The 27,588-nt window shown below is 29.7% G+C and overlaps 1 protein-coding gene across 4 annotated transcripts; it reads right to left on the minus strand.

Annotated features, from left to right (window-relative positions):
• Nucleotides 1-1,952: 1,952 nt before the first annotated feature.
• LOC136969830 (suppressor of tumorigenicity 14 protein-like) lies at nucleotides 1,953-22,471 on the minus strand. Of its 4 annotated transcripts, none has more exons than XM_067264103.1 (14): nucleotides 22,389-22,448; nucleotides 20,793-20,942; nucleotides 20,225-20,274; nucleotides 19,804-19,866; nucleotides 17,086-17,302; nucleotides 16,117-16,289; nucleotides 9,699-9,892; nucleotides 5,821-5,977; nucleotides 5,710-5,745; nucleotides 5,470-5,634; nucleotides 5,107-5,304; nucleotides 4,918-5,034; nucleotides 3,986-4,216; nucleotides 1,953-2,944 (listed from the first exon to the last, which is right to left on the minus strand). In XM_067264103.1, the coding sequence occupies exons 3-14, from the start codon at nucleotides 20,250-20,252 to the stop codon at nucleotides 2,511-2,513; spliced, it is 2,013 nt and encodes a 670-aa protein (XP_067120204.1). In that variant the 5' UTR covers nucleotides 20,253-20,274; nucleotides 20,793-20,942; nucleotides 22,389-22,448; the 3' UTR covers nucleotides 1,953-2,510. The 4 variants fall into 4 exon arrangements, with proteins under 4 accessions (XP_067120204.1, XP_067120202.1, XP_067120203.1 ...); XM_067264104.1 differs by lacking the exon at nucleotides 20,793-20,942 and adding an exon at nucleotides 3,293-3,342 and having other exon boundaries at nucleotides 2,833-2,944; nucleotides 22,389-22,471; XM_067264101.1 differs by lacking the exon at nucleotides 20,793-20,942 and having other exon boundaries at nucleotides 22,389-22,471.
• Between the last annotated feature and the right edge of the window lie 5,117 nt (nucleotides 22,472-27,588).

Consider the following 27,588-nt stretch of genomic DNA (forward strand, 5'->3'; position numbering starts at 1 on the left):
TTCAAAACTTCGAAAAAAAACGATGGTCTCTCATCCGGCAACACGCACTGCCGTTTTTGTCACGTGACCGCTTTCAAAAATTTCAAAGCCTGCGGTTTCTCACGTGACCGAGCGTAATATTAAGCGCAGTACCGCCGCCAACGGCAGTTTTCTGTGGAAATTTGTTACACTAATTTTTTGGCAGATGTAATGAGGAAATTCTCATTAATACTTAACAAAAGGAAGTTGTTATTATTATTATTATTATTATCATTATTATATGTATTTTTTTCTTTGCTCCAAACGAATCACTGCATAAACGCCTTTTAAGTATGGCGTCTTAATTAGTTATTAACGCTTCTTTACTTCTATTTTTTAAATTTAATTGATGCCCTCCGCTGTATGAATCTCTTGTAAGAGCATTCGGAAATCAAGCTTTACAACGCGATTATTAATGATTACTTTGTGGAAAAAATTAATAATATAATATTTCTGTTTACTGAATTACACTTGGGAGTAGATTATCCAATAAACTAATTACTTTAATAAAAATTTAACTCAATTTATCAGAATATTTATAGAAACTTCTTGCTTAAATCTACGCCATCGCGGTATTCACAGTTGAATTTTTTATGTACGAAACCTGCAATAACGGTAATCTGAGATGCGAACAATGGCCATTTTCAATTCTTTCATCAGTACTGGCCGTCGTTTACAGGTTTGACTGTATTAATCCAATTTATTATAACGCAATACAGTTTCTTGTGTTTTCGCTCCATTTTAATGCCATATTCATGTTTATTCTAACGGACCGAGATTTATTTGAATACATTTAACTTGATATCAACTCCGCGGCCGAATTTATTGTGGTATCTTAAAATATATCTGACACTTTAATTGTTTACATTTTCATGTTTATTAAGGCATTATATTCAGTGAATCCTTAATTACGTATTATATAAATTGTGCCCACGTAGTTTTGTCATGATATCGACTAATGAATATATTGAAATTTTCTCTATAAATTGTAGAATTTATAAGGTACGCAACACGTGGGCTATCTGCGAAGGTAGGATGCCTTGAGGGAGAACTTTCTATGAGAAATTGGCCCCTATTTAAAACATTAAATAAATTGAAAAAAACCCGAAAAAATTCACACGAACAGCCGGTTGTGAGGGGTGAATCCGTGACCAGTGTTCAGTGACTTTACACACTAGGCCATTGGTAAGAAAGAATTTTTAGAAAAGTGGCCCACCAGTGACCGAGCGGATAAAACTATTTAATCACGTGTGGATTTTTTCGGGTTTTCTTCACGTGTCTAATATTTAAATAGGGGCGAGTTTCTAGTAGAAAGTCCTCCCGTGAGGCACATCCTCCTTGGCAGATCATCTAAGTGTTGTGTTGCTTGCTTTGTTCCATGGATTAAAGCAACGGTACTTAACCCTCTTCACTCGCGTACCACCCGAGCCTTCTGTCTATACTTGTAACATTAACAGATCCTTCCTGCGTACCCCAGTGGTTGAGAACTGCTGGATTAAAGCAACGAGTTAAAATTGCGTAAGAATATAAAGGGGACCGTTTCCATTTTATACGTAACACTACGAGTCATAATTCGCACTTGAACAATTGTGAAGAATCCGTTTAAATTCGTTCGTATCGCGCTTCGAACACGGATTATAGAAATATATTCGATAAAATTGCATCAGATATACATATTCGACACGAAAAATCACTTTTCGTAGCGGCTACGACCTCAAAATAGCAGCTTAATCGACCATTTTACCAAAATAATCTCGGCATGATTGAAATCGTTGCCTGTAAGGATTACTGCAGTAATTTTCTTAATTTATGAAAATCGCTTCTCCCCGTAGATTTGTCAAGAAGAATTTTCGATTCGATTCGATTTAAAACGATCTCTTTACAGATACCAAGTGCCAAAGTTTTCTCTTGGGTGGATATTCAACACGGAGCCATTTTCATCGAATCAAAATACAAGTTTTAATATCAACAGATCGGTTTATTGTGAACCAGGTAAACATTCTAGATGGCGCACATCACCCATCGCCATCTTTTTACAAACGATATTTACAAGGAACTCTATCCACGACTTCTCACCGGTGAGAAACCAAAGAATTATTATTTACAGTAAAAAATTCATCTATATTTTATTATATAATTTATGTATGTATATTTATATATGAATATGTATCTGTATATACACACGACACGAGCGAATCTACACTCCTCCGTATTGCTAGCTGAAAGAAAATAAATTTTTGTTGTATGTTTGTATTTTTTTCCTCTATAGTCTTCGTTTCTAGAGACGTACCAGGGTTCCTGGCGTCATGGAACCTAAAAATAACATATGTTAATGTGCACTAATCTAAGATGCTACTTTTGAAGAGAGATAGAGAGATAGAGAAAGAGAGATAGAGAGAAAGATAGTGGGGAAAAGACGCCTTCTAACTATCAGAAAAGCACGTTTTGTTCGAACTAAGGGAGGAAAACGAAGCACCTACAGTTGATATGGCTCAGCAGCGACTATCTTGCGTACTAGAACATGCCGGGGTGCGATAATAGGCGCAACTACATGCTCCATTGTGCTTACAGCTTCCGGGCGTGATGACAAAAACTTCGCACTCCCCGGTCCCACTGGAGTTAGGAGTGGTGGCTAAAGAGCTGTGTTTCGAGGTCCTCCTAGAAGATCCGGGTGGAGGAGGACGAGGAGGAGGTTGAGTGGGGCTTAAATTCCTCAAAAGGTTCCTCAGAAGTGGTAAGTGGGTCCTGGATTCGCCCTGACTGTCCGGAACAAAGGCTAAGTTATCAGCACCACTGCGGGTCATCCCGCTCACTGCAGTCGTGTAGTCCGGGGGTGGTGTAGTGTACGGCTTGACTACGTCTTCGTACGACGGGGGTGGATCGTACATAGGTGGGGATGGTGGAGAATTTCTCCGATTCTCAGCATCTGCAATACAAACCATCGGTTATTAAGTACAGTACCTATAAAAGATACACAAATTTCTTACGTTTTCATGTCGTTTTGCTAATTTATCTTACTTATAATCTTACACACAAGCGATTTTCTTAGTTTAAATTATATTACATACTTTCTGAGAAAACTGATTAAATTTTATGTGAACGTTTGTTAACAATATTGGTCGAGAATATTTAACCAGGTACATCTATATTAAATTTCAAGGAAAATTTTAGACATTTTCTACGATTTATGAGCTTCTCACGTTCTAAAACTGGTAACTGGCTGAAATATAAATATATATATTTGCAAGAAAATCGATCAAAATTGTATAAATACCCATAAATCGGTGATAAAATATCGTTAGAGCAAGGTTGTAGTGGCACCATCTAGGGATAATTTAGGTAATTATTATTATAATTGCGAATTAAAATTTTTCAAAATTAAATATCTAATCTTTTTCATAACATTTAATTACTTTAGATTTTAAACAAATTAACCGTTTCTAGAAAAATTTAAGAAAGCGTAATTAATAACTTAAAAAATAATCCTTTTTTAAAATTTTGCGTGGCGCCATCTCTTGATAATTATGTTAATAATTAAGTTACATAATTAATTAAGGTTTTGTTGTTATCGTACAACACAAAAAATCCCTATTATTGAGATAAAGTATACTAAAAATATATACAGACAGACAGATAGAGAGAAAGAGAGAGAGGAAAAAAAGAGGGGGTAAGATAAATCAATTTTACGAGAGGGAGTGAGCACGTGCCATTAATTTGTTAGCATCATTGAAAATTGTCCAGTGATTGATCGAGCAGGAAGCACTTTAATCCGGATCACTACAATAAAAGCTCAAACAATACCCAGACAGAAAATTGAAGGTGGAGAGAATCTTTAATAAAATCGATGCAGGGGATTTTTTTGGCCTCAATTACGTATCTCCTCCAACTGTTTTTGTACGTAGACAAACTATTTACTCAGGTTAAATAGTTTTTAAAATTTTTTAATAGATATATTGAGAAAACTCACCAACATCGCCGCTGATGGTGTGTACTGCCTCGCGAATATTCGGGGTCCTCCTCTTCTTCTGCAACTTGGTAAGGACTGTAGCGAATGTCCAGACGAACATACCAAAGCCCGCAATGCTAGCGATGAGTATGAGAGTTGTCGGGTTGCCTGAACCTCCTCCGTCTTGTTTGGGATAATATAACTTGGGTGAGAACGATTGCCACCAGCTGGTGTCCCGACCACTCGAAGTACCTGAAAATATCGAAGCCACGTGAGTGTAGTAAGCTCTTCCACAGCTTTAAATCCTTATATTTCCTGTCATCACACCCGAGTAACTCTATACTGCTACTTGTAGCAATATAAAGTAACGTCCAAATTACTTCTCTTACCAGTCTTTATTATACTATTGGCATTCTTGTTTTTGGTGCGAGTCTATCACGCGATAAACCAATTAGGCAGATTGACTGAGTGGCTATAATTATATCGGGTCCCTGTTGTACTATATATTTACTATAATTTCATATTTATGACGTTAACTGTATGGTTACGTGATCTAAAAATAGATAAACTAATATCAAATTATTCGATTTAAAATAGGGGTTGGCTTTAAATTAATGCGTTTGGATGCTTTGAAACCCCCTTTTTAATGCAGGGTCTGTGAAATTTTTTAAATAATTTCTTTATTGGTATAGCGGATTAGGAATGCATTTATTTGCCCTTGAATTAAGGATCCACCAGTTGCCGAGTGAATAAAACCACCGAACATTCGTGGGTTCGCACCTCGTCAATGGGCTGTCCACGTGAAGTTTGCCGGGTTTTCTTCGCGTTACTAACACCTAAATAGAGGGGACGATTTCCTTTAGAAAGTTCTCCCTGGAGGCATTCCCTTGGCAGATCGCCCATTGCCGTGTACTAAACTGAACCATTGATTTAAGAAGAATGAAGATACTGACCCGTGAAACAGGATGATTCGTCTGATTTATCACCACAATGATTAAATCCATCACATCTCAGTTGCTTCTTTATACATCTTCCATTTTTACAGCGGTACTCCTGCGTGTGGTGGCATTCTGCAACGTGATATAACAATACCATTAATCGATCTATTTCGATGTATGAAAATCATGAAATGTAATAGTTACCGTTATAAGTGAACGTGCTATAAACGATCGACATGAAGGAATTGTTTCCAAAACACCCACTAAACCTTAAATAATAACCCGAACTAGCTGATACAATCAGCTCTTGACCAGATGGTTTCTGGTGGTAACCTCTGGCTGTGTAGAGAAGGCGGGAGGTGGACGTGATACCTTGTCTAATCTCCAAAGTTGACTTTTGACCTAAGAGAAATATGTACCATTTACTTGTGGATTCTTCTTTACAGAATTTTACTTTGGCTAAGGTACTTCAGTCTGGAGTACCTTAGCCAAAGAAAAGTGCCAAGTCCGAGTCAACTCAACAATGGCTTGAAGTCTTCGGGTCAAAGTGGCATTCGTATCACTTACCCATGTTTTTAAATTGGGCTATTCTTAATGCTAAATAAGTTTCGTAGGTATAGGTGAATTTAGGATGGATAATCCAAACACAATCATAGATCTGCATCTTCTGGTCCGTATTGGTTTTGCTTAATGTGATTACTCCTCCATGATTTTCTAGAGAACCACCGCATTCTGTAATGGAAGCAGCATAAAATTATTCTTGTTTTGTCGTCACTAAAAACGTTTTTTTACTAAATTGAAATTCACCCGTTGAAGGTAACATCACTTGACACTTCTCAGCATCTGCAAAAGGATCCAAGTTAGGTAAAGCTAATTAATTACGAATAGTTTGATAACATAATTGAACATATATTGTACCTGCAAAGAATGCATACTTGGCTCTGAAACCAGAATTTGGATAATCATCGTTTGCTTTAAAGTAAAGTGTTAAATTAGGCCCTGTTGAAACTGTAACTGGTGGACGGAAGATATTCCCATCATACATTGCTATTCGTGTTCTATTAGTATCCAGAACCTGTTAATAAATAAATTGTAAGTTTAAAACATTCTGGTGTATTTAGTCATATATAAATATATTATCTCTAAGAAATATATTTATATATATATTTCTGAGAGATCCTGACGTTCTTCAGGATCTCTCAGAAATTCTTCAATACGCTTATGTGATTCTGCAACATGTTTGTGCAATTCTGGATGAGAGAGGCCTAGTCTAATTATCTCTTCGGGCCTCATAAACGATCCTTCTAACTTGCTATCCTATATAATATGTATATAAGTCCAAACAGTGCCAAAATTTCACTGCATTTGGAGAATCGATTTCATTTTCTGCAGTAGAGATTACTGCGGTAACCATTATTATGAATGATTTCTTCAATATTTTAGCCATTGTGGATTCATTGTTTCATACAAAGTTTTCCGTTTGCTTTGTAGAAATATAGTAGGCTTATGTATATGTAGCACAAGTTTAGAAGATTAATATTTACTAAATCATAATAAAAATTATCTTATACGGAAACAACTATAAACCGCAATGACCACCAAAAAGCCAAAGACCCTGACTGTGGTTGTGGTCTTCGCTTTCTTAGAGCCTAGTCTTAAGTAACCTGAGTGTCTGGCACGTTGAATCGTGTGGAACGAGACTCATTCAGTGAATTATCTCAACGAACGGGTTTTTCTCTCGTGAAACTATGAGTTCGTGTGACACTTACATAATTTGAGACTAGACACCTTAAATATACAAAATTAAATTAAAAATTAAGCAAAAATGCCAGGTTCGTTAAAAAAAATGGAGGCTAATTATTCAAGGGATTGTAGCAAAAGACCAGACTGATGGAATAGGGCAACACAACCTTTGGCAGATCGCCCATAAACTCACGGACTATTTACAAACGAGATGCCTGCCGGCAGATTTTCTATGGTAAGCCGTCGCATAATTAACACGTGAAGAAAACAACACGTGGCCAGCACGTTAGTCAGGCGCAAAAACAGGCACATCACTGAACCTACAACCCGTATTCTTCACTCGTTCAATGATAGGCGTTATAGAAAAGAAACTAGAATGCTAAACAATTGATAAAGTAATAATTAATAATATTTTCCACGTTTTCCATCCACTTAAACAAGAATAATTCCGAAATAAGCAGTACTAAATTCAGATTTAATATCAAAATTCAGCTTCCATTTACGCCTTAATACATTCATTCATCATCAAAGGGATAAAAGCACAGAAGACAAACATAAATACAAAATTGAAATATACAAAAGAACGGGGAAAAAATAAGAATAATAAAATATATTAATGGCTTATTTTCTATTCAAAACAACATGAATATTACATAAACTTTCCGAAAAGCAAAACACATTTTCTGTTTCATTTTTTATTTATTATTATTATTATTATTTTCCTCTTCTCTATATTCCATTAGAAATATTTGAAAATTTATATATTTAAATGGGGAAAAGAAAATTTATATCTAGTTTTATTGAGAAATATGAATGCTAGCAATTTTCCCTTCGACACTGTCCAAGAATTATTTGCTTTATTTTATTTTATTTTATTTTATTTTTTTTTATTTTAGAAAAAATATGTAAACATCTTCAAAAGTTCTCTATTAAATTTGAATAGATAAATTTTCTTTATTTTTGGAAGTAAATTTTTAAGTATGGTTTATAAAACGCTTATTTTCTGAATTATAGAACGTTCTACACTCCCTCTCTTTGAATTCCTGACTGTCTGGATGTATATTTTCTATTAATTTTAATGGAGCATTCTAAATAAGTTATATATTTTATGGAGGAAACACATTATACATATGATTTTATTTAATTTTACTCTATTAATAATCAAGGAAAAAGTCGTTTTTATGATTTCTTGCTTGTTTTATATCGATTTTATTACACTAAATAATAATAATATATATATATAGGTCTATTTACATAAGTTAATTTATTTATAAATAGGTGATAGTATTCATATCGAGATTGAAAATGGGTAAATTTTTCTATTTATCAGAATCGGTTATGAAATTTATATCAAATTTTATAACCTAAATCTTTATAAATATGAATATTTGCAGTGACAATAAAGTAAACAAAATATTCCCAGGAGAAAAAAATAAAATAAAGTAAAATAAAACGTTTTCTTGAGACAGGCAGTTCTATCCGTTATACGTTAGATATCGAGTAATAAAATTTTTCAATGACGTCATCGTTGTGTTTACTCTAATTGGTTGAATTTGAAGTAGACAGTAGTCCTCTGTTAATCTCTATAAAATTTTTAATAATTTCTAGTTTTCCGATAAATAATTAATCTCTAGAATCATTTATTTATTTATTTATTTGCATTGTCCTTTGACATAAGATTTTTATATTTAAAATCACTGCCGTTTAAATTTGTTAATGATGTTGGCTATGGCAAAACGGCTTATTAATGGCCGAGTGAATACAATGCCACATAGCCCACCCGGGGCACCCCTTTGGCTGATAGCCACATAAGCCATCAGACAAGGGGAATGCCTGCTTTTATGGAAATTCCCTCTATTTATTTGTTAGGTATGTGAAAAAAAAAACAAAAGTTCCACATACCAGCTCTTTAGTCAGATGCGAAGCGAACCCACAAACCAACAATCACCGATCTTATCCACTCGGACATTGGTGAGCACATTGGTGCATACTGGATTCGATCCTGGGTCCTCCAGAGCGGTAAGTTTAACCGCCTCAAACACGAAAACAAACAGATCTATATCTGGAACTTTATGTTAAATTGATAATTGCCCTAAAGTCTAGAATTTTAGATGAATTCTAGCTTCTCCATATAGAGTTTTAAATAATACTGAAGTTCTTCTATCTGTAAAATCTAGAGTTATTTAATATTCTAGTAGATAAAAAAAATCTAGAATTGTCGAAATGTAGAGAGGAATCTAAAATGTTATCTAGATATATCCAGCTCTACATAATTTATTTATTCGCATAGTTCTATACAAATGAATAGGTCAGCTATAAACTCTTGAAAATAATCATTGTTTACACTCTATACACCATTTTGGATCATTTGCATAATTTTATATTCCGAAATATGGCGTGTACTTGCTCAACATCTTCCTTTATAAAAGAAATTACTGTATAAGTTTAAAATAATTTCATATATTTGCACATATTACGCTATCATGGATATTGCAACTAGTTCTTGGGAAGTTAAAGCCATTATTAGCCATTATAGATTATACAGAATTCTAGATAATTCGTAAGTATCTAGAATAATTTATGTTAATTTACTTGATTTTTTTCCAAAAAGTTCAATTAATTTTCTCGCGATGATATTAAAAATTTCATGCATAACATATGTACCATAAGAAAAAAATTATAGAAAAACAACTTCTCTATAAAAAATAAATCTATTCAGTAAATCAAAAGCACGGAAGGTAAGACGATTGGAGGCGAAATAATTTTTAAAATTGATGAAGAATTTTAAAATATATTGAATCACACATTTAATATAAAAAAATAAATAGATAAAAAAAAGGAATGAAATTTTCTAACTTACTTCGAAGATTAAAAAATAAAAAATAAAAATAAAATAAAATTCAAAAATATCTGAAAAGAGAAATAAGTCTGGAAAAATTCAATAAAGGAGGAAAAGAAATCTGGTAAGATCAATAGGAGAACATCACACGATAGATTTTTATAGGAAGGAAGAAAAAAATGATAATAAATACAGGGGAAAAAAATGCACTTGCCTCTATGTATGACCAAGGTGATATACGAAAATCGGTGAATATTATTTGTACGCAACCCATGACATTTAAATTGTGAAATCTGTATTCTGCAACGTAATCACTCGGATAGATTTGAGGAAAATAAGGAGATTGAAAAGTTCCTGTGCCATTGGATTCTGAATAGTCTTGTGTGCCTTGGAAGGTATAGATGTTGTCTAGAAAAGAAAAAAATAAAAATAACCAATAGAGCCTTAATAATTTTGTTATAGATTGAATTGACATTCGGATGAGTGGTATATAAATTTCAGTCTAAAATATCTTATTTTCTATCGAGGAAATAAATTTATTTTCCAGATAAAAAACAATTCCTCTTGGCTTCTAGGAGTTTCTTGTACAAGATTGATTAATTTTTAATTGAATTTATTATGAAGAAGAGAAGATTTAAAGGATGTACTGCCATCTATTGATGATCTTGGTCCTCTGAAGGATAATGTTTCTGCTGACATGATAACGTTGAATGTATGTTATGGTTCATAATTAATTTCAGTTAAAATAATTGAAATTAATTATTTAAAAATGTTAAAAGGTATCATTTTCCTAATTACCTTAGGAAAAAAACTGTTAATGATCTTTATTCATGCATTTAATTGAAATTTTTGAAAGTTAATCAATTAACGTATTCAAATTTCAAATTTTTTTTTTAAAATTAACCAATAGATTTTTCTTATTCAATTTTTAACCAATAGCTTACTTATATTCAAATTTTCAAATTTAAATTATTTAAGAATTAACCAATTGGATGATGGCATTTGAAGTTTTAAATTTGAATCTGATGCATCAATCAATAGCGTTATCTAAACGAAATTTAAATATTTGAAGTCATTCATTCAACCTTATTAATTAAAATTTCTTTAATAAACGTGGAAAAAAGCGTAGAAAGTAAAAATATATTTGAGATTTGTTACTTTTTTGTGGACTATAGTTTATATAATTATATGAAACATATTCCCCCCCCTTCCCTCAATTTAAGGCGTAGACTCGATATTAGAAGACAGGGATAAAGTTACTCAAGGGCTAAAATTGATTAAGTATCCAATAAAGGGCTTTAATCAAAACAGTTTTCTTTTCTAATATTGATTGAATTTTCTGAAGCATGAAGGATAAAGAAATTTTTCATCCCTGAGAAATTTTTTCCTTGATATTTTCTAATCAAAGTAAAAGGATATTAATTTTTCCCCATCTTTTCAATTTGGATTAAATGTACGACAACGAAATTTCTTATAAGTGAATTAAAAAATAATTTACTGATCACTCTTTAATAAAAATACTATATTTGTACTTTATGCTGTTCTATTATTACTATTGTTGCATTTATTAAAAATAGCCAGCAACGAGCTGCGTAACTTTCCAGGCAACAACATTTAAAACGTCGTGCGTGGCGCCATCTGTTATGATGTTTTATTTTTAAAAAAACTTTTTATATAATTAATCATTATAAAGTGGAATAATGCTTATTTTCAGGGTAGGGATGAGTTTTATAAAAGTTGTAACGAGTAAGACCGTCATTAATTCAGACCCCATTCAAGTTATGACACTCGACCTGTAACCACCGAAATTTAATAGTGTCGATGGCCCTAATAAGCAAACCTAGCCGCAAAATTTCAGAAATTTTCGAAAATACACAGGAGTTCAGTGGTATGTTATCCTATAGGCAAAACGGGTAATTGCATGAGGGCCTCACCAACAGGAGGTCCCAAACCAATCCTTTATACAAAAACATTTCCTTGAAGAAAAGTGTTTGAAATCAACACCGTACAATACATGGGGCCCCCTAAATTAAATTTACCTGTGCTCTATGAAGTTATAACGCGCCACTGCAGGAATTATTAAGCTGTGTCCCCTAAATCGTGCCCCCATATACACTTACATCCATACCTGTAAAAAAAAAGCTCCCCTTTTTGGCATTTTTAAACGTTTCATGATCCCCTGAATCCAAAAATATAAAAATCTTAAGGGTCGTTTTTGACCGAGCGCCATATTTTCCCTCTGTTGTACATAACAGAGCCGGAAAGTAAAAAGAAAAATAAAAAAATAATAATAATTTTTGTCTCCAACTTGTAATATAAGGAAACTATTTTAATACTTATTTTTAGATTTAATTTTTATTACTTTTTTGCTATTTTTGTATTTAAAAACTTTTACTTAATTAAAATAATGTCTTATTAAATGGAATTATTTATTCATTAATGATGATTTGTTTCAAAGATATTTTCGTACATAAAAACTTCATGGAAATTTAATTTGGAATAAAGCTATTAATCTGTTTATATCTGAATAATTAATGTATAAATAAATTATTGTATTAAATGGATTTATTTTTATGTAAATTAAAAATAAAAATATTTAAATATTTAAATTAGGCAGGGATTATTGGTTAATCTTCGAACGTGTAAATTAATAAAAATTCGTTAAATTTTTAAAAATTATTTTTATTTTTTAAATTGGAAGAAAATTATTGACTAATATTTCGAGTTATGTATTATTAAAAGTTTATTAGTAAACCTATTTTTAAATAAAAATGAGAATATTAGCTAATATTTGAATTTTCAAATTACTAAAAGTCTATTGGTCGATCCATTTTTAAACAAAATAAGACTATTGGCTAATATTTGAATTTTCAAATTAGTAAAAGTCTATTGGTCGATCCATTTTTAAACAAAATAAGACTATTGGCTAATATTTGAATTTTCAAATTACTGAAAGTCTATTGGTTAATTCATTTTTAATCAAAAACAAGACTATTGGCTTATATTTAAATTTTGAAATTAAAGTCTATTGGTGAATTTATCGTTTACATATTTTAATTTAAAGAAAATTAATTGTATTATATTTTAAAATTTTGACATTAAAAACAAGTAACCGTTAATTTAATTTTAAAAAATAAATAAATAAACAAATAAAAATTACGAATTGAGTAATACGTTAGAAATATACATACTAATTAGATACAAATGATTAAATATAAAACTTTCAAGCTCAACTCACAAATTAAAAATTTCATTTAAAATTTAAATAATTTCATTTAAATTTCATTAAAGTTTAAATTAAAAATACTTTCACAATTTTAATTTGTAAACAAATCTGCTCATAGCGCCATCTCTGGAAGATTACTATAATTTTTTTTATTATGATTATTTTTCTTTTTTTCGTAGAGTTGCATAATAAATTTTTTAAAAAATATTTAAATTTTTTTTTCCCTAACATACTTGTTTCCAATAAAAAAATAAATCCAGTACCTTAGAAAATTGATTTTTATCAAAGAATTTCTTTTTTATATTAAAGGTAAGCAATTTTTAAGAGTTCCTTAGGACCAAAAAAAAGGCAGATTCAATACCAGAAACAACACAAATTGGATATTTCGGGTTGTACAATTTTATTTTGCATTCTTATTCAGCTTTATATATATAAATTTATAGAGTTTGTTCCGTTTTTTTTCTAACGTAGCATCCTGGCTATGAATGTAACATATGACCGAAACTCTTCTTTGAAATATTTTAATATCAAGTTTATGGATTTTTGTTCTCCTGATATATTGCTATTTTTTAAAATTATATTTAAAAATTTATGCTTACACGGATACATATATACCTCCTATTCATCCAGCTTTTATAAGTTATAAAACCTTATCTCTCTTCTCAGTTCTAAATCAAATTTATTGAAGTTTGCAAGATTTAATTAAATTTCCTTTCTTTTTTTTAAAGTTTAATACCCCTATTTTATTTTATTTCATTTTTTTTCATTTAATTTTTAGTTAAGTGCTTTATCTCTTCCTCATAATCACCTCGTATAATTAGAAATTTCTTAAAAATTATCATCCAATGAATCTTCTGAGAATCACAGTTTAAATCATTCCATTGGATGAGCTTCTAACAGCTCCAGCGCGTAATTAACCGTAAATATTTTTTACTAATTTTAATTCTGGATTATTTTCCCCGGATATAACAGCTTAAAAAATCGATAATCCGGTATTTTTAAGGCTAGAAAAATTAATTCAAGCCTACGCTGTAAATTACAATTTAATTTACGCTTTGCTTAATTGATTTTAATTAATTCTCATTCATAAGATGTAATTAACTTTATTACTGGTATGCATAATTATAAATGACAAATTTTCATCCATAAAAGATAATTAAACTCTTTTCTAAATTTCTTTTCCTTAATGCTTAACGAATGGAGGGACTTTCTACGATTAAAATTAATAAATACCTAAATCGCGGATACGTCAATAAATCTTTAGCCCCTCCCACTTTCGATCGGCCCCTCCCACTGTCAGTGGGTCACGCCTCTTTCGTTGTTTTAGTCCCGCCTTTTCGTCACTAAGTCACGCCCACAAACGACGGCTCCAACTTTGTAATGCTGATGCCCACGCCCCATCGGTAATTGTCACACCCACTTCGGAATTGGCCACTCCCACGAGCACACCCCTCTAAACAAACTGGAGAATCGACTGTATTTTTTTGTAACGAACTTTTTAAAACCGTTTTTAATCCGAGAAACGTCTGGAAATTGAATATATAATTAATAGCATTTTCCTAAATGCATTTTAAAGAAAGTTTGAAAGATTTAAATTGCATGAAAGATTTTTCTAGAGGGAAGAAAAATGAATGAATAGAAAGGAAAGTTGTAATTTTATTTCTTTCATCAAATGGAAATTTTTTATATTATTATTATTATCTTCGCATATACTTAATAGTTTCTTTAAATTAAAGACAAGACAAGTAGATTAATTATCCTCTCTTTGTGATTCTCATTTACATTCATACCCGATAGCAGTCTAATTATGCGAATTTTATTATCATTAAAAAATTTAATGTAGTTAGTTCGTACATTAAGCATCTAAGGAAGGAAAAAAAACCAAATGGAAAATTTTAATAATCTAATAAGAATATTTTTATTAGATTATTTAAACTTCTTCAGACTTTTTTGCAAGATGAGAATGTATTCTATGGAGTAGTCATCTTGAACTTTGACTTTATTGAGAAAATTACATTGATTTCTTAAGGATTTCTCGCTGAAAAATGGAGTCTTAAGTGGAATTTTTTTTCTTTAAAAAAATTTAGTCAAATTTATATTAAACTGGACTGCTGACTAATTTCTTTCAGGCTTCTTCAACAGGCCATCATACATTTTAATACTAGAACAGTGGAACCTGAGAAGGTATTAGGAATTTTTTGGAGCCTCTTGACAGCTTAGGCACCTTATGGTTTGTAGTGCATTTTTAAATTTAAGTTTGTTTTTTCTCATCAATTTTGAGTTAGGAAAGTATGTTTGCTGCCTTTACGTCAACAAAGATAAATGCCAAATATATGCATATATGTGCATATATGATGAATTAGTGGTTCTCAATTTCTTTCAACTAGTAGCACACTCATTGGTGGTGTACTAGTGTCGTACCAAAGATAATCTAAAATACATAAATGAAATACCAACATTGGTAATTACAATTTCTATGAAAAAATATGGAAAAAATATTAAAAATTAGACAAACAATTAGCATTTTTAGTTTACTTTATGACATATTGTAACACATGTATAAAAACTCTTGGGTTGTGACGATTGTGCAGCATGCAATACAACATGAAATCCTTTGAAATTAATTGTGATCTTCCAATTACAGAAAAAAATTTCTCATATTTCTCTAGTTTTTCTAGAATTTTGAGCTTAGAAATATACTCTGTAAGCCCAAATTTAGAGTTTATAACTCATCGAATTCAAGAAATCTTAAATTCTTCAACATCCATATTGGAATTCAGAACATTCGAATATTGCAAACTCAGAGTTTATTTATATAAAGAAGCAAAGATTCAGACAATAAAAATCGTTTTATAGAGCAAAATCTTAATCTGAATTGTAGTTAGCAGCGTTAGAAATCAATATCTAAATTTAAATCCATGGATCTGCATTGATTTTACCCGAGCAATTGATCGATCGATTGTTATTAATTTTTTATGAATCAAACACTGATCAATACTTTAGAAGTACATGGAGAATTCCAAAAGCAAAGGTCAGTTTCCAGAGTTTAAGGTCACAGTTTGGTCAGCCGCCCAAATCCATAGCCATAAATTAAAGTTAATGGTTCGTAGTCTGGGATTGAAAAACAGGGAAAAAACAAGTGTCTACATGAATTCAATTTCTTTTCCGTCTGGAAGAGTTTTTAAATTTAATTTTCTCGTTGAATCAGGATTATAAATTCGTAAGTTAATCCTTCAGCGTTACAAATAGATTGTTGAAGTCTATTTTTAGTTGAAGAAAAGATTGATTTTTCAGCTAGTAAACCATTAACCCAAATTGATAGATCGACGTATCGATTGTGTTGTCTACAATTTTATAAGTTACACACGAATAAAACTTAAGGGGATTTTAAAAGATTTACACTTACTCAGTACAATAAACTGTAAGGTGAAAGAATCAAAGGCTGATTTTCGTGTATAACGAATGGAAGTGACCTTGGTCTGAGATTCCACGTGATGCAACGAGCTGTTTCGCCCATAACCGCATAAATGACGCCTGACGTGGTCGTAAGATGGTTCTACAATTTGGACGTAACTACACCTGAAAAATTAATTTTAAAATGTTGTTAATTTAATGATATTTCAAGAAATATTGGTAATACTAAACGAATTTCTATAGTATTTAATTGGTTTATTGGGTATAACTAATGTAGTACAAACACAGCTGTACAACTGACTTTGCTATCATGTATAAAGATGTGAAATACACTTATTAAAATGGCTTTTAATATATAAAAATTTACTACTTAATTACAATTTTAAGAGGTAAAACTGCAAAATTTACTGTGTTTACACTATTGCTGAAACAGGAAGCCATTAGTACAGATACCTTTCACAGTAAGACAGTAAATTACATTTCGTGAAATTCAGAATACCAAAGAGCTTGTTTTACAGTAGTATATTTGTAGAATTGAGTCCTCCTTTTGCCTGCTGTTTACTCCTTTCTTGGTTCATTATGTATGTACAGTAGTACGCTAGTACGTAAGTGCCAAAGTGCTTAAGTGTGATTGTACTGTACGTGCCCAGTGACAAAGGCACTAATGGCTTCCTGTTTTAGTAGTCGTTACAGGTATATATGAAACGTTGCCAAATGTTAATAGTTTAGCCTATTGATGTAAATACTACAAGAGTGATATAATATTTAATTTATAATTTATTCAAAAATTCTATATTACAGTAAAATCATTGTTAGAAAAAGCTATTGTATGCTACTATAATAACAGAAAAAATTGGGTTATAGAACATAATATTGCTACTTGTAAAATGGCTATTTATAAGCTCTGTTATAGTAAAAAAACAGAGAATCCCGAATAGAGTAGCACGCGAATTTAAATTACCTGCAACTGTTGTCTTGGCTACAGGTAGAAATATTTATATGAAGAAAAGACACAGAGATATGGCAGGACGGACACGTGACCAATTCGACCATACACGTCGTTGGTGCTGTACTTGTACCATTTTGATTGGACGGAAAGCTTTCGTTTCCAACACTTATCTGTCCAACTTCACCCACTTTTATGTAATACGTGTATTCATTCAACATTGTACAAAGATCTGAAAGTAAAAACAATTAATTCTGTTTAAAAATTTAGTTTAAAAAAACGCAATTTAATTACTGACATAGATAAAAATTAATAATTATTGTTGTTTAATTACTAACGTGGATAAAATTACTGAAATTATCCAACAATTTCGGTAAAATATTCGAATTTCTTGTTAAAACTTGCGTCAGATTATTTAGATTATAAATATTGTAGGCCCTAGATAAGGCCATAATCTATGACGTATGAAACCCTTCCTTTCTACTAATTAGTAATAAATTGAAAAGCGTGAGGCCCTAAAACGTAGCTTATTTAGTTTACGTGCAAATTTTATTTTAAGCATTTAGACCATTAATTAGCTACTTATCAATTAAAATTCGTTTAAATTCCATATTAAAACTGATAATTTTACATTAATTTTTTTTATTTTTATCTCCTGTAAATGGTACTTCACTGTAAGATGGCATACTTCACTGCGATGCTCCTCATGATTCTGCTACAATATAGTTAATATAAATCATGTTATTTTCATTATAACAGAGGGCAATGAACCTTCAGGAATCAATTTAGGAGTTAACTGTAGACTAACCTAATTATTAAAGTAATATCACATGTTATTTTGTTGTTCTGACCCCATCTCTCCCTATATAATTTTTCATCTCTAAAGTAAACATTTCAATTTGAAACCCAGTGTAAAACTATGTAATTTATATTTTATTCCTGTTTTTCTTCACACGAAAAACTTCTTTTTTACATTTTCTATCTAACAGGAAGGATAGATAAATTTGTTTTTTGTTCTCAAATGTCACGAACAGAATCGATAATAATAATAGCAATCGTGAGTTCCAATAATAACTGTCCAGTTAACGTGTAAATTACAACAATTTGCCGTTATTACTTTACTATAGCAACGAGTCTTTGTATATTTAATTAGTTTAACTATAGATTAATTGATCAAATATATATTGTGATTTCCTTGTTTAAAATGTTGATTTGGAAGAGGGGAAAAATAATGTTAGAAGTCTGAAATCTTCTGATACTTTTTATCATATTTTCAGTTTTTTAGGTGTTTTTTTATTTTAAAATTTAACTGATACAGCTATCTTTTACTGCAATCTATTTCTATAAAGCTTTCTTGACACTGTTCCTTTAGCAACGTCGTTTGTCTGTTCTTTTTATTTTTTTTTTTTTTGCTCTGTTCCTTTACTGATTCTCTTCAAAAATTTTTTCTTTAAATTTACAACAAAACACTTTTAGTTCTTGATTTTCTTCTCTTTTTTCAATTGTTCGAGTTAAAAATTTAGGTTTTAACAACAGTTCTACTTATCTTCATATTTATACCATTAAATCTTAACAAACAAAAGAAATATATACTTTTCTACTAACAGAATGCAATTTATTTCCCTAATTTTCTTTCCAATTTGATATTATTTTATTTTCTAGATAATTAAATTCTAATTAAATCCATCTTTTCAGATGCAATATTTCGTTAATTAAGTCGAATTCTCAATTGTGGACTTTTATTAAAACCTGTTAACATAATTTAATTTTTACTCATTTTCTATTATACAAAAACGTGCTGCTATTATAGCAACATTTTTCTTATAAATCAATAAAGAAGCTTGCTTTTTCTATCTAGTTTTTAAAATTCAAGTCAGCCCCTGTAAAACTATCATTTCTGCAAAGCACAGATACTTCACTGCAAAGCACACAAATTAATTTTCGCAAGATTAAACTTGTTTATCGAGTAAATTAATAAATAATTCGGTAGAAGAAAGTGTTTTTGTTAAACGTTTTAAATTAATTTTATAGACGTTAAGCTGTGTTCTTAACGGTTAAAATGTATTAAAATAACAAACGTTTTAAATTCCAAACATTCATTCGCAGTGATAAAATATTAAAAAATATGTTAATTTATGTCCTTGTCCTGTGTTGTATTCGTTTAAAAATTGTGTTGTGAATGACGCAAAGCGACAGTCGCCAATTGTTCCATGTAAAAATCGTTTCAGCTGAAGAGAACGTAACACGAAACCATTTTACATGTACTTTTGTAAACTTTCCTTATCGATCCTCTTCGCATTTGATCACGGTTTCTGAGTTTCTAAACTATTTCATCCGTTTTATTTTCATCGAAAAAACGAAATTTTATATATATAAATTCCTTTATAAACTATAAAACAGCGGGAAAGAAGAGACCTGCCCCTGTAAATGATGCTTCTCTTCACAATAAAATACTTCTCTGCAACACACAAAGATTAATGTGGAACTTCTCATGTTCGAATATATATTTCCAGACAAGATCAATACTTTAGCTATTTGTAATCTTATACTACTTTAAGAATAAATTACAGTAATTTATATTATATCTATAAATAAAAAGGATTTATTTATCTTTCTCCAGTTTTTATATACGTGTAAACGAACTATGCAGGATATTAATCTAAATTTAATTTTACCAGGATAATTTATTTAATATTTTAAATCAATTTATAGGTTAAATAATAATAAACTTACCACCGCTTGGAAAACTGTAAACACGTGATGTAAAACTTACAAGCAAACACATCACCAACAAACCTAATTTTTTTTAAATATAAAAAAAAATTAATAAATTTAATTAAGTAAATTGGCTAAATTGTAATCTATCTAAGATATTTTTTAATGTAATAAAAAGGAAACTGTAAACAAATGTAAGAAAAAAACTATTATTTAGAGTTAAAAAACAGTTGCACAAAAAACAGTTGCCCCTGTAAATAATACTTCTCTGCAAAGTGACATACTTCACTGCAACACACAAAAGATCGATACTGCAACTTTTCGCGTTTAAATCTTTTTTTTTTTTTCTTTCTTTTTCTTTGCGCTTATAAAAGGAATTATTTCTATAAAATTTAAAATTATAAAGTCCCCTTTTTAAGATAATTTCAATGTATCTTACCTATTTGTGCATCGAGAAACTGGTGCATAGCTTAAATGAAAGGCGATGACCTAGAAAATCGTTTAATGCTTTAAAAAATGATAAATTTAATTTTAAAAATAATAATAATTATAATTAAATAAAAACTTTAGAATAATAAACTTTCAAGAATTTTCTTCTATGAATCTCGACGAATTTATAGAATTTTTCATGTCTTTTTTTCATTTTAAATATGTTATATCAGTGGAGAAGACTGCCGATATGAATTTTTAAGGCTTTTATCGTTATTAATTTTAAATTATTGTAATAAAAGCTTATGTTATAATCACTTAAGAGAATATAAATGTTAATTTACAACACAATTTTATATATTTTAAACAGCAATTTTTTTTAAAAAAATATTAAAATATAAAAAAAATAAAAATTACCAAAGTTTTGTAATCACGAAAACTTAATAAATATATCACGTATTACTTTAAGAAATTTTATATAATGAAAAAACTTAACAAACTTGACTTTAAAACACACAAAAGAGGTTTTTTGAATTAATAAAAAAAACAGGGGGAAAAATGCAAAATTTCTTCTCGACCTTGAATTCCTTTCACGTGTTCTTTCGCTCTCTCCCCGTGTTACATTATATAAGGATGCTTGTAAGGTCTTAAAACTCGATCTCGACCGCATGATTATTAACTACAGTCGATTCTGCAGCGTTGACTTGGCACTACTCCAATAGGTCTATCTGCAGAAGGATAATAATTGACCTTTATGTGTGATTTTTCTTACGTTCTCCGCGTTATCCCGCTTTCTGAAACACTTACCTTTGCTCGATTTTCACGAATAAGTTTATAATTTATAATTTAACACGTTCTAGAAGAAGGATATAAAAAAACCGATCCCCTGGAATACTTTGAAATACATCAAGAACAATCTGAGAGGTTTCACGCATGGTGCATATTTAATAATTTTTTAACGTTACTGCTATAAATTGTTAATAAGTTAGGCTTATATATATATATATAGTATAAAAATGTCCTTTCTTCTTTAAGAAAATTTAATTAGAGTGAAACAATTACGAGTTTAAATAATTTAATAAATAAAATTAGCATCCTTCATCAATGCGTATTTAAAAATAAACAACAGCTTTCCACTCTCAGAACCCCCGTTAACAATCGTAAAAAACACCAAAAATACATTATACAAGTATAGAAAAGCATAAAAAATTAATAAATGCAAAGATTTATTTGTAATTTTTAATATAAAATCAAAATGTTCAACTTTAAAGTGATGATGATGAGGATGAATCCGTCGAGGAATGTACGCCATTATAAGATGCTTCTTTAATTTAAAAAAATAAAAATAAAAATAAATTGCTTATTATCTTGTGATGTAACGTGATGCTACTATAGTAATAAGTAAAGGTTACGTTATCTGTCTAGCCAATAATCTGCGATAAATCGAACGATCACGAACCACTCCACTCCAACCATCCAAAGAGAATAAGTCACTTGTCAAGGTCGAACTGTTGTGTCCAGGACAACTAATCAATGCCAACATTGATTCGTAGATAACAGCCGAAATTTCTCACGTTTCCTCGCGTTTTAAACTCCATTAACACGAGAAAATCGCGGCACATAATCAACATTTAATTCAATTAAATCTAACAACACCATTAACCTAATACTACAACTACTACTACTACTACTACTACAACTACTAAAGCAAACAAAACTTTCCCACTGTGCCATATTTACAGTATCAGAAATAAGGAAAATAGGTCAGGAAGCTACATTAATATCACCACTCTAGAATAACAGAAGGGGATCGAGTATCAAATACAAGAAACTGGATTAAATTAAAGTATCGTGGACTAACCTGTGATATCCAATAGGGCACATATGTTACTGTAGAAGCAGCAGAAATTGATAGGGTGACTCATTATCCATTTAAAATAGCTGATATGGATTGTAGAGTATAGTTTATACTCCAAGAACCGTTATAGAATGGGTGACATGTGCAGCAATAACGCAAGCCAACAACGTCTATTGATTAAGATATGGACTCGACCGTGTCTGACGAACCGAATTTTTTTTCCAACTCCCACGTTTTACGTGTGGGGACAACCCTACACGCTAACACCTGTATGATACTCTACTTATATTAGTTAATTAGTAACGGATGTACTTACACAAATATCCATGAATGTCCGTCAGATATAGAGAAAATATCTGGAAACCATCAATCCCTTCTCGCATCTGGCGCCGAGCCATACATGCTCAAAACCACTGCGCATTTTACTCTACTTGAAAGCCCAATGACGTAGACAGATGTTTAGCATCCCCCGTTCGAGTTTCTACATGTTTTACAATTATCATTTTCAGGAGTTTGTTCTTTAATTTTTACGAGAAGAAAGAAGAGAATGAAAAGAAGAGAGAAGCTCTTTTCATTCCTAATTTCCTTATAGAATTAATGTGTACGTTTATTATTTCTCAGCTAGAAAAGCAATTAAATTTATATTTTCGAGCGTTTTTGGGGAAAAAATTCCATTTTAAGTTATTTTTTTAAATTCGAAAAAATTTTTGAATCTAAAAAAAGCATCTAAAACTTGATTCTAAAAGCCCAAATCATTTAAAAATTTAAATGAAAATAATTCTAAAATCATTAAAAAAAATTGGCTTCAAAAATTTTTAAATCAAAAAAATTTTTTGGACTTTCTTTAAAGTTAAAATTACCTTAAAATAAAAATTAAAATAATTTTATAAGTCGAAAGACCTATTGAAGTTAGAATTTTAGATGCATTTTTTCATCTGAAAAAATTAAAAATACATAATTTATGTATAAAAAAGTCCAACTATTAATTTTGACAACGTTTTAGATTCAAAATGAAATTTTTAATTATATTTTTTGCAGCTTTTCTGAATTTAAAATACTTCTGAAATAAAAATTATAATGATTTTAAGTAGAGGAAAAGTAGTAAAATTTAAAAATATTAAACGTTCTTTTATATCAAAAATGTCAAAATAATAAAAATTTTTTTCAAAATTAAAATAAAAAACATTTATGTTAGAATTAAATAAAACTTTTAATGACTTAAAATAAATAAAAAAACAATAAGCTATTTAGAGTGTATTTTTTAATATAAAATCTCTGCAAATATCAATTTGTTTCAAAATTTCAAAAAATTCAAAAATTTTTAAAACTCAAAAAAGTTTAAAAAATTCAAAAAAATTTTAAAAATAAAAAAAATTCAAAAAATTTTTAAAACTCAAAAAAGTTTTAAAAATTCAAAAAAACTTTTAAAAAATTTCAAAAATTCAAAAAATTTTAAAAACAAAAAATGTAAAAATTCAAAAAATTCAAAAATTCAAAAAATTTTAAAAAATTCGAAAAAGTTTGAAAAAATTCAAACATTTTTATTAAATTCTGTTTCCATAAACACAAAATAATCTCCATACAAAAACTTAAACGATTTTTTAGATTTTTCTAAATGTTTTCATCTAAAAAAATCAAAACATTCCAAAAAATTTCCGAGTCGTTTTCTGCAGCAAAACATTTTAAAGAAACAATTATAGAATTCAACTAAAATTTACACTGTTTTTACAAAGGAAAAAATTAAATTAAATCATTTTCAATGCGTTTTTTTGGAAAGATAAATTTAAATAATGCTTTAAATGACTTTTAGACTACAGAGAAACTTGATGAACTTTCGTTGAGAGTTTCATGAAATTTGAATAGTCCTAAAATAAAAATAAAAATACTTTTATGGATTAAAAAAAGTATTAAAGTCAAATTTTCGAATGCTTTCTTTAAAAGAAAACACAAAATTTTAACATAAAATAATACAAAACACCGAAATTGTAAAAACATACAAAACAAAAACAAATTTCTAAAAAAAAATCCAGCAATAAGTTGCTTAACTTTCCCGGCGACATTTGGTGGCGCCATCTGTTAGGATATTTTATTTAAAAGAATTTTTATATTTTTAACTATTATAAAAGAAAAAAGAGCTTGCTTTTGAGGGGAGGGATGAGTTTTATAAAAAAAAAAAAAAAAAAAAAAAAAAATTGCAAATGGTAATAACAAGTAAAATCGTCATTAAGTCAGACCCTATCGAGATACGACACACAATTCCCTTTATCTTCCCACTCCCTCGACCTTTAATCACCAAAATTTAACGGCATCAATCCCGCTAATACACAAACCTCCCTGCAAACTTTCAGAAATTTTCGACAAAAAGCACAGAAGTTATTAATCTAAACGGAAAAAGTTCTTTGAAACAGTGATTATCTGTTTAAAAACCTGTTTAAAACGGAACCTGCCTAAACGGAAAAATATTCGGTACCGTGGGATTCCGGTTTACACAGGTTTTACTGCTTATTACTCAATTAAAAATTTAATTTATAATGAAAGTATTTTTTAGAAATTATTCTTTTAAATTTAAATAAATAAATTTTAATTTAAAAATAATTTTTTTAGATTTTTACAAATATTTTTGAATTGAAATTTTTTTGAATTTTGAAAATTTTTTTGGTTTTGAATTTTTTTTTTGAACTTTCAGAATTTATTTTAGAATTTTAAAATATATTTTAAATTTTATTGAACATTTAAAGACAATAAAAATGGAATTTCTAATCTACGAAAATTAAATTTAAAAAGAAATAATAATTTTTTAACGATTTATAACATCTTTAAATATTATTTTTAAAATTTTTTATTGTACTTATAACATAAAAACTTAATAATAAAAATAATTCTTACGCAGTATTTCAACTAAAAATCGCAGTAAAAATATTCTAGTAAATAATTTAAAATCATAAATTGTTACTGTAATAGCAGCGAAAATCAATTTTTAAAGCACTTTATTCTCTATTTACATAATAATATTTTTATATTTACAAGCTTAAAAAATATATAAATATTAATAAATAATTCAAAATAAAAACTTATTACAGTAGCAGCGGTAAGTATTTACATAAAATTTTTATTGTTATAACTCCATCTTGATGTCCTGCTAAAGCGCCCTCTCGTAAAAAATTATGATGTGAATTATTAAAAAACAAACGCTACTACATTATTTTTGAGATTGTGCCGAAAGAATTAATTTATTTTCTATGGCACTAATACTAATTTATGGCATTTTTGTAAATGTTTTCATCCCTTAATAGTAATTAATATTTGTTACTTTAGAAGTGTTTGTAATTAGAGTTAGTATTTGTTACTATACAAGTTTATTACTTGTAATTAATATCTGTTACTACAGAAATTTTTAAAGCTTCTATAGCAACAAATGTGCCTTTTATACAAAAAGAAACTTTGCTGTTTTACTACATATTTTATAATTCTTCAACAATAATTCGTAAACAAAAGCTATGTTATTACAGCAATAACAATGAGTGTTACAGTTATAGCAGTAATACAAGTAATTACATATTCAATAGCGACTCCTTAATTATCATAATATATTTTTAATGAACAATATAATGTAAACATGGTATTGTAGTAACAATTGCTTTCCACACCATTCATGCTTCCACGTAACAAAAATTTACTGTTGTAGCATGCTCATTTATTTCTTATCTTCAAACAATAGAGAAAATATATAGCATGCTACAATAATAATACTAAATAAAATTATCCTTAATTCCTAATACAGTATAGATCTATAATGGGTGTGTGCTTCAGTAATAATGGTTTGGTTTATTTCTTTATAAGGGCGACCTGTCTCCTGTGGGACTTTAACGTGTTACAAACGTGAAAAAAACCCGAAATTCCACGTGGCCAGCCAGTTGACAAGGTGCGAACCCACGACCAACTGCCAGTGTTCACTGTTGTTATCCACTCGAAACTAGTGGGCTTCCAGTAGTAATAACTTTCTACATTCAACAAGGAGCTGTTACGGTAACATTTTACTTTGTGTATCTATTATAAAGCTGTAAAACTGATAAATAAACCTCTCAGTTGAATTAATACCGTAGTAGTAAGGCTGTAAAACATTTAAATTAATTTTTTAAGCCCTATTCTTTCTCCTTATTAACACCTATCCATCATGCAATCAATTATACATTCCCTATACTGTTAATGCATCATTCCTGTGCCATCACGTAACAAACGCATTTACTTCTAAGGTAACAAATTGCCATTATTAGTAATGGAGTTTGATTTAACACGAAAATCCGAAACCGTCTCCTCCTTATTTTAATTAAAAACATTGATTTTTCGACCCTGAGAGAGAAAATTAGCAAGTTATAACATCTTTGCGGTAATTAATTTACATTATAGAGTATAATTAAATTTTAAAGACTCGAATTCTTTAATTAGTGTCATAAATTTTCAATAGATAGCGCTACGTCGCACTGTCGGCCTTTTTCGAACATTTCCTAAGAAATGTCAATTGTGTGGAGAATTTATCAACACAATCTGTTCATTCTAAGAAAATCAATGTACTGTTATTCCTTTCATAAGATAAATTTTTAATATTTAAAATATATTTTATTCAGCGAATGAATTTTGAAACTTCTAATGACTTGGTGAATCGTTATGCTACAGCTACAATTAATATACCATTTATAAATAGCGCATAAAAATGTGTTTGCATAAAACATAAATTACTTTTTTCACATATTAAAGCATAATTTTGCATTTTTGTCACTTTTATGCGTATAAAATGCTGTTGCATACTTAGTTTCTATGATTTTTACCACTTAATGGCTGCTCTGAAGAATCAGGGATCGAAAACAGAAAGTGAAAAAACTCCAGGAAGTTTTCGGATGGTGGTATCTCCCAGATATGTCGGGTCCCATCCCTCATCACCTAGTCAACCCAACTGTGGGCCTGCAAAACTCACGATGGGTATGATTAGAAAGCCCTCTTGGCGTTCACAGTACGGAAAAAGGGGTGTCTTCTCCACATAGTGTTAATAAAAGCATAGAAAAATAAGCATTAAAAACTGCTACTTTTACATAAATAAAAAACAAAGAAAATTAGAGAAAATGGCATACCATAGACAACATAGCTGGTAAATTTACTATAAATAGAGAAGAGAATAATAGGAAATTCCATTATAGAATTTTTCAACACTTCTCCTTGTTATCTGTGTTATCTATAACTATACAAATTTATCACTTAGAATCTATAGAATAGACAGATAGTATAAGTAATGCGTTATTTTATAGAAAACATAGCATAAAAAAATCATTCCTCACGTTTTGTACTTCCTTCCATCTGCAGAGTGAAAGCTTAATATAGTCGAACCTCCAACAACGACCACCTTTAAACTGCGGACATTTTTCATTATCGACAAGCAAAATAACCTGCCTACAACAACCATTTTTTTTTTAATGCTCCGACCACTGGTCATTGTACAGTACAGTTGCTCGCCTGTTCTATTA

This window comes from Centruroides vittatus, unplaced genomic scaffold, assembly GCF_030686945.1.
Source record: "Centruroides vittatus isolate TY-2023 unplaced genomic scaffold, ASM3068694v2 contig_181, whole genome shotgun sequence".
Lineage (NCBI taxonomy): Eukaryota > Metazoa > Arthropoda > Arachnida > Scorpiones > Buthidae > Centruroides > Centruroides vittatus.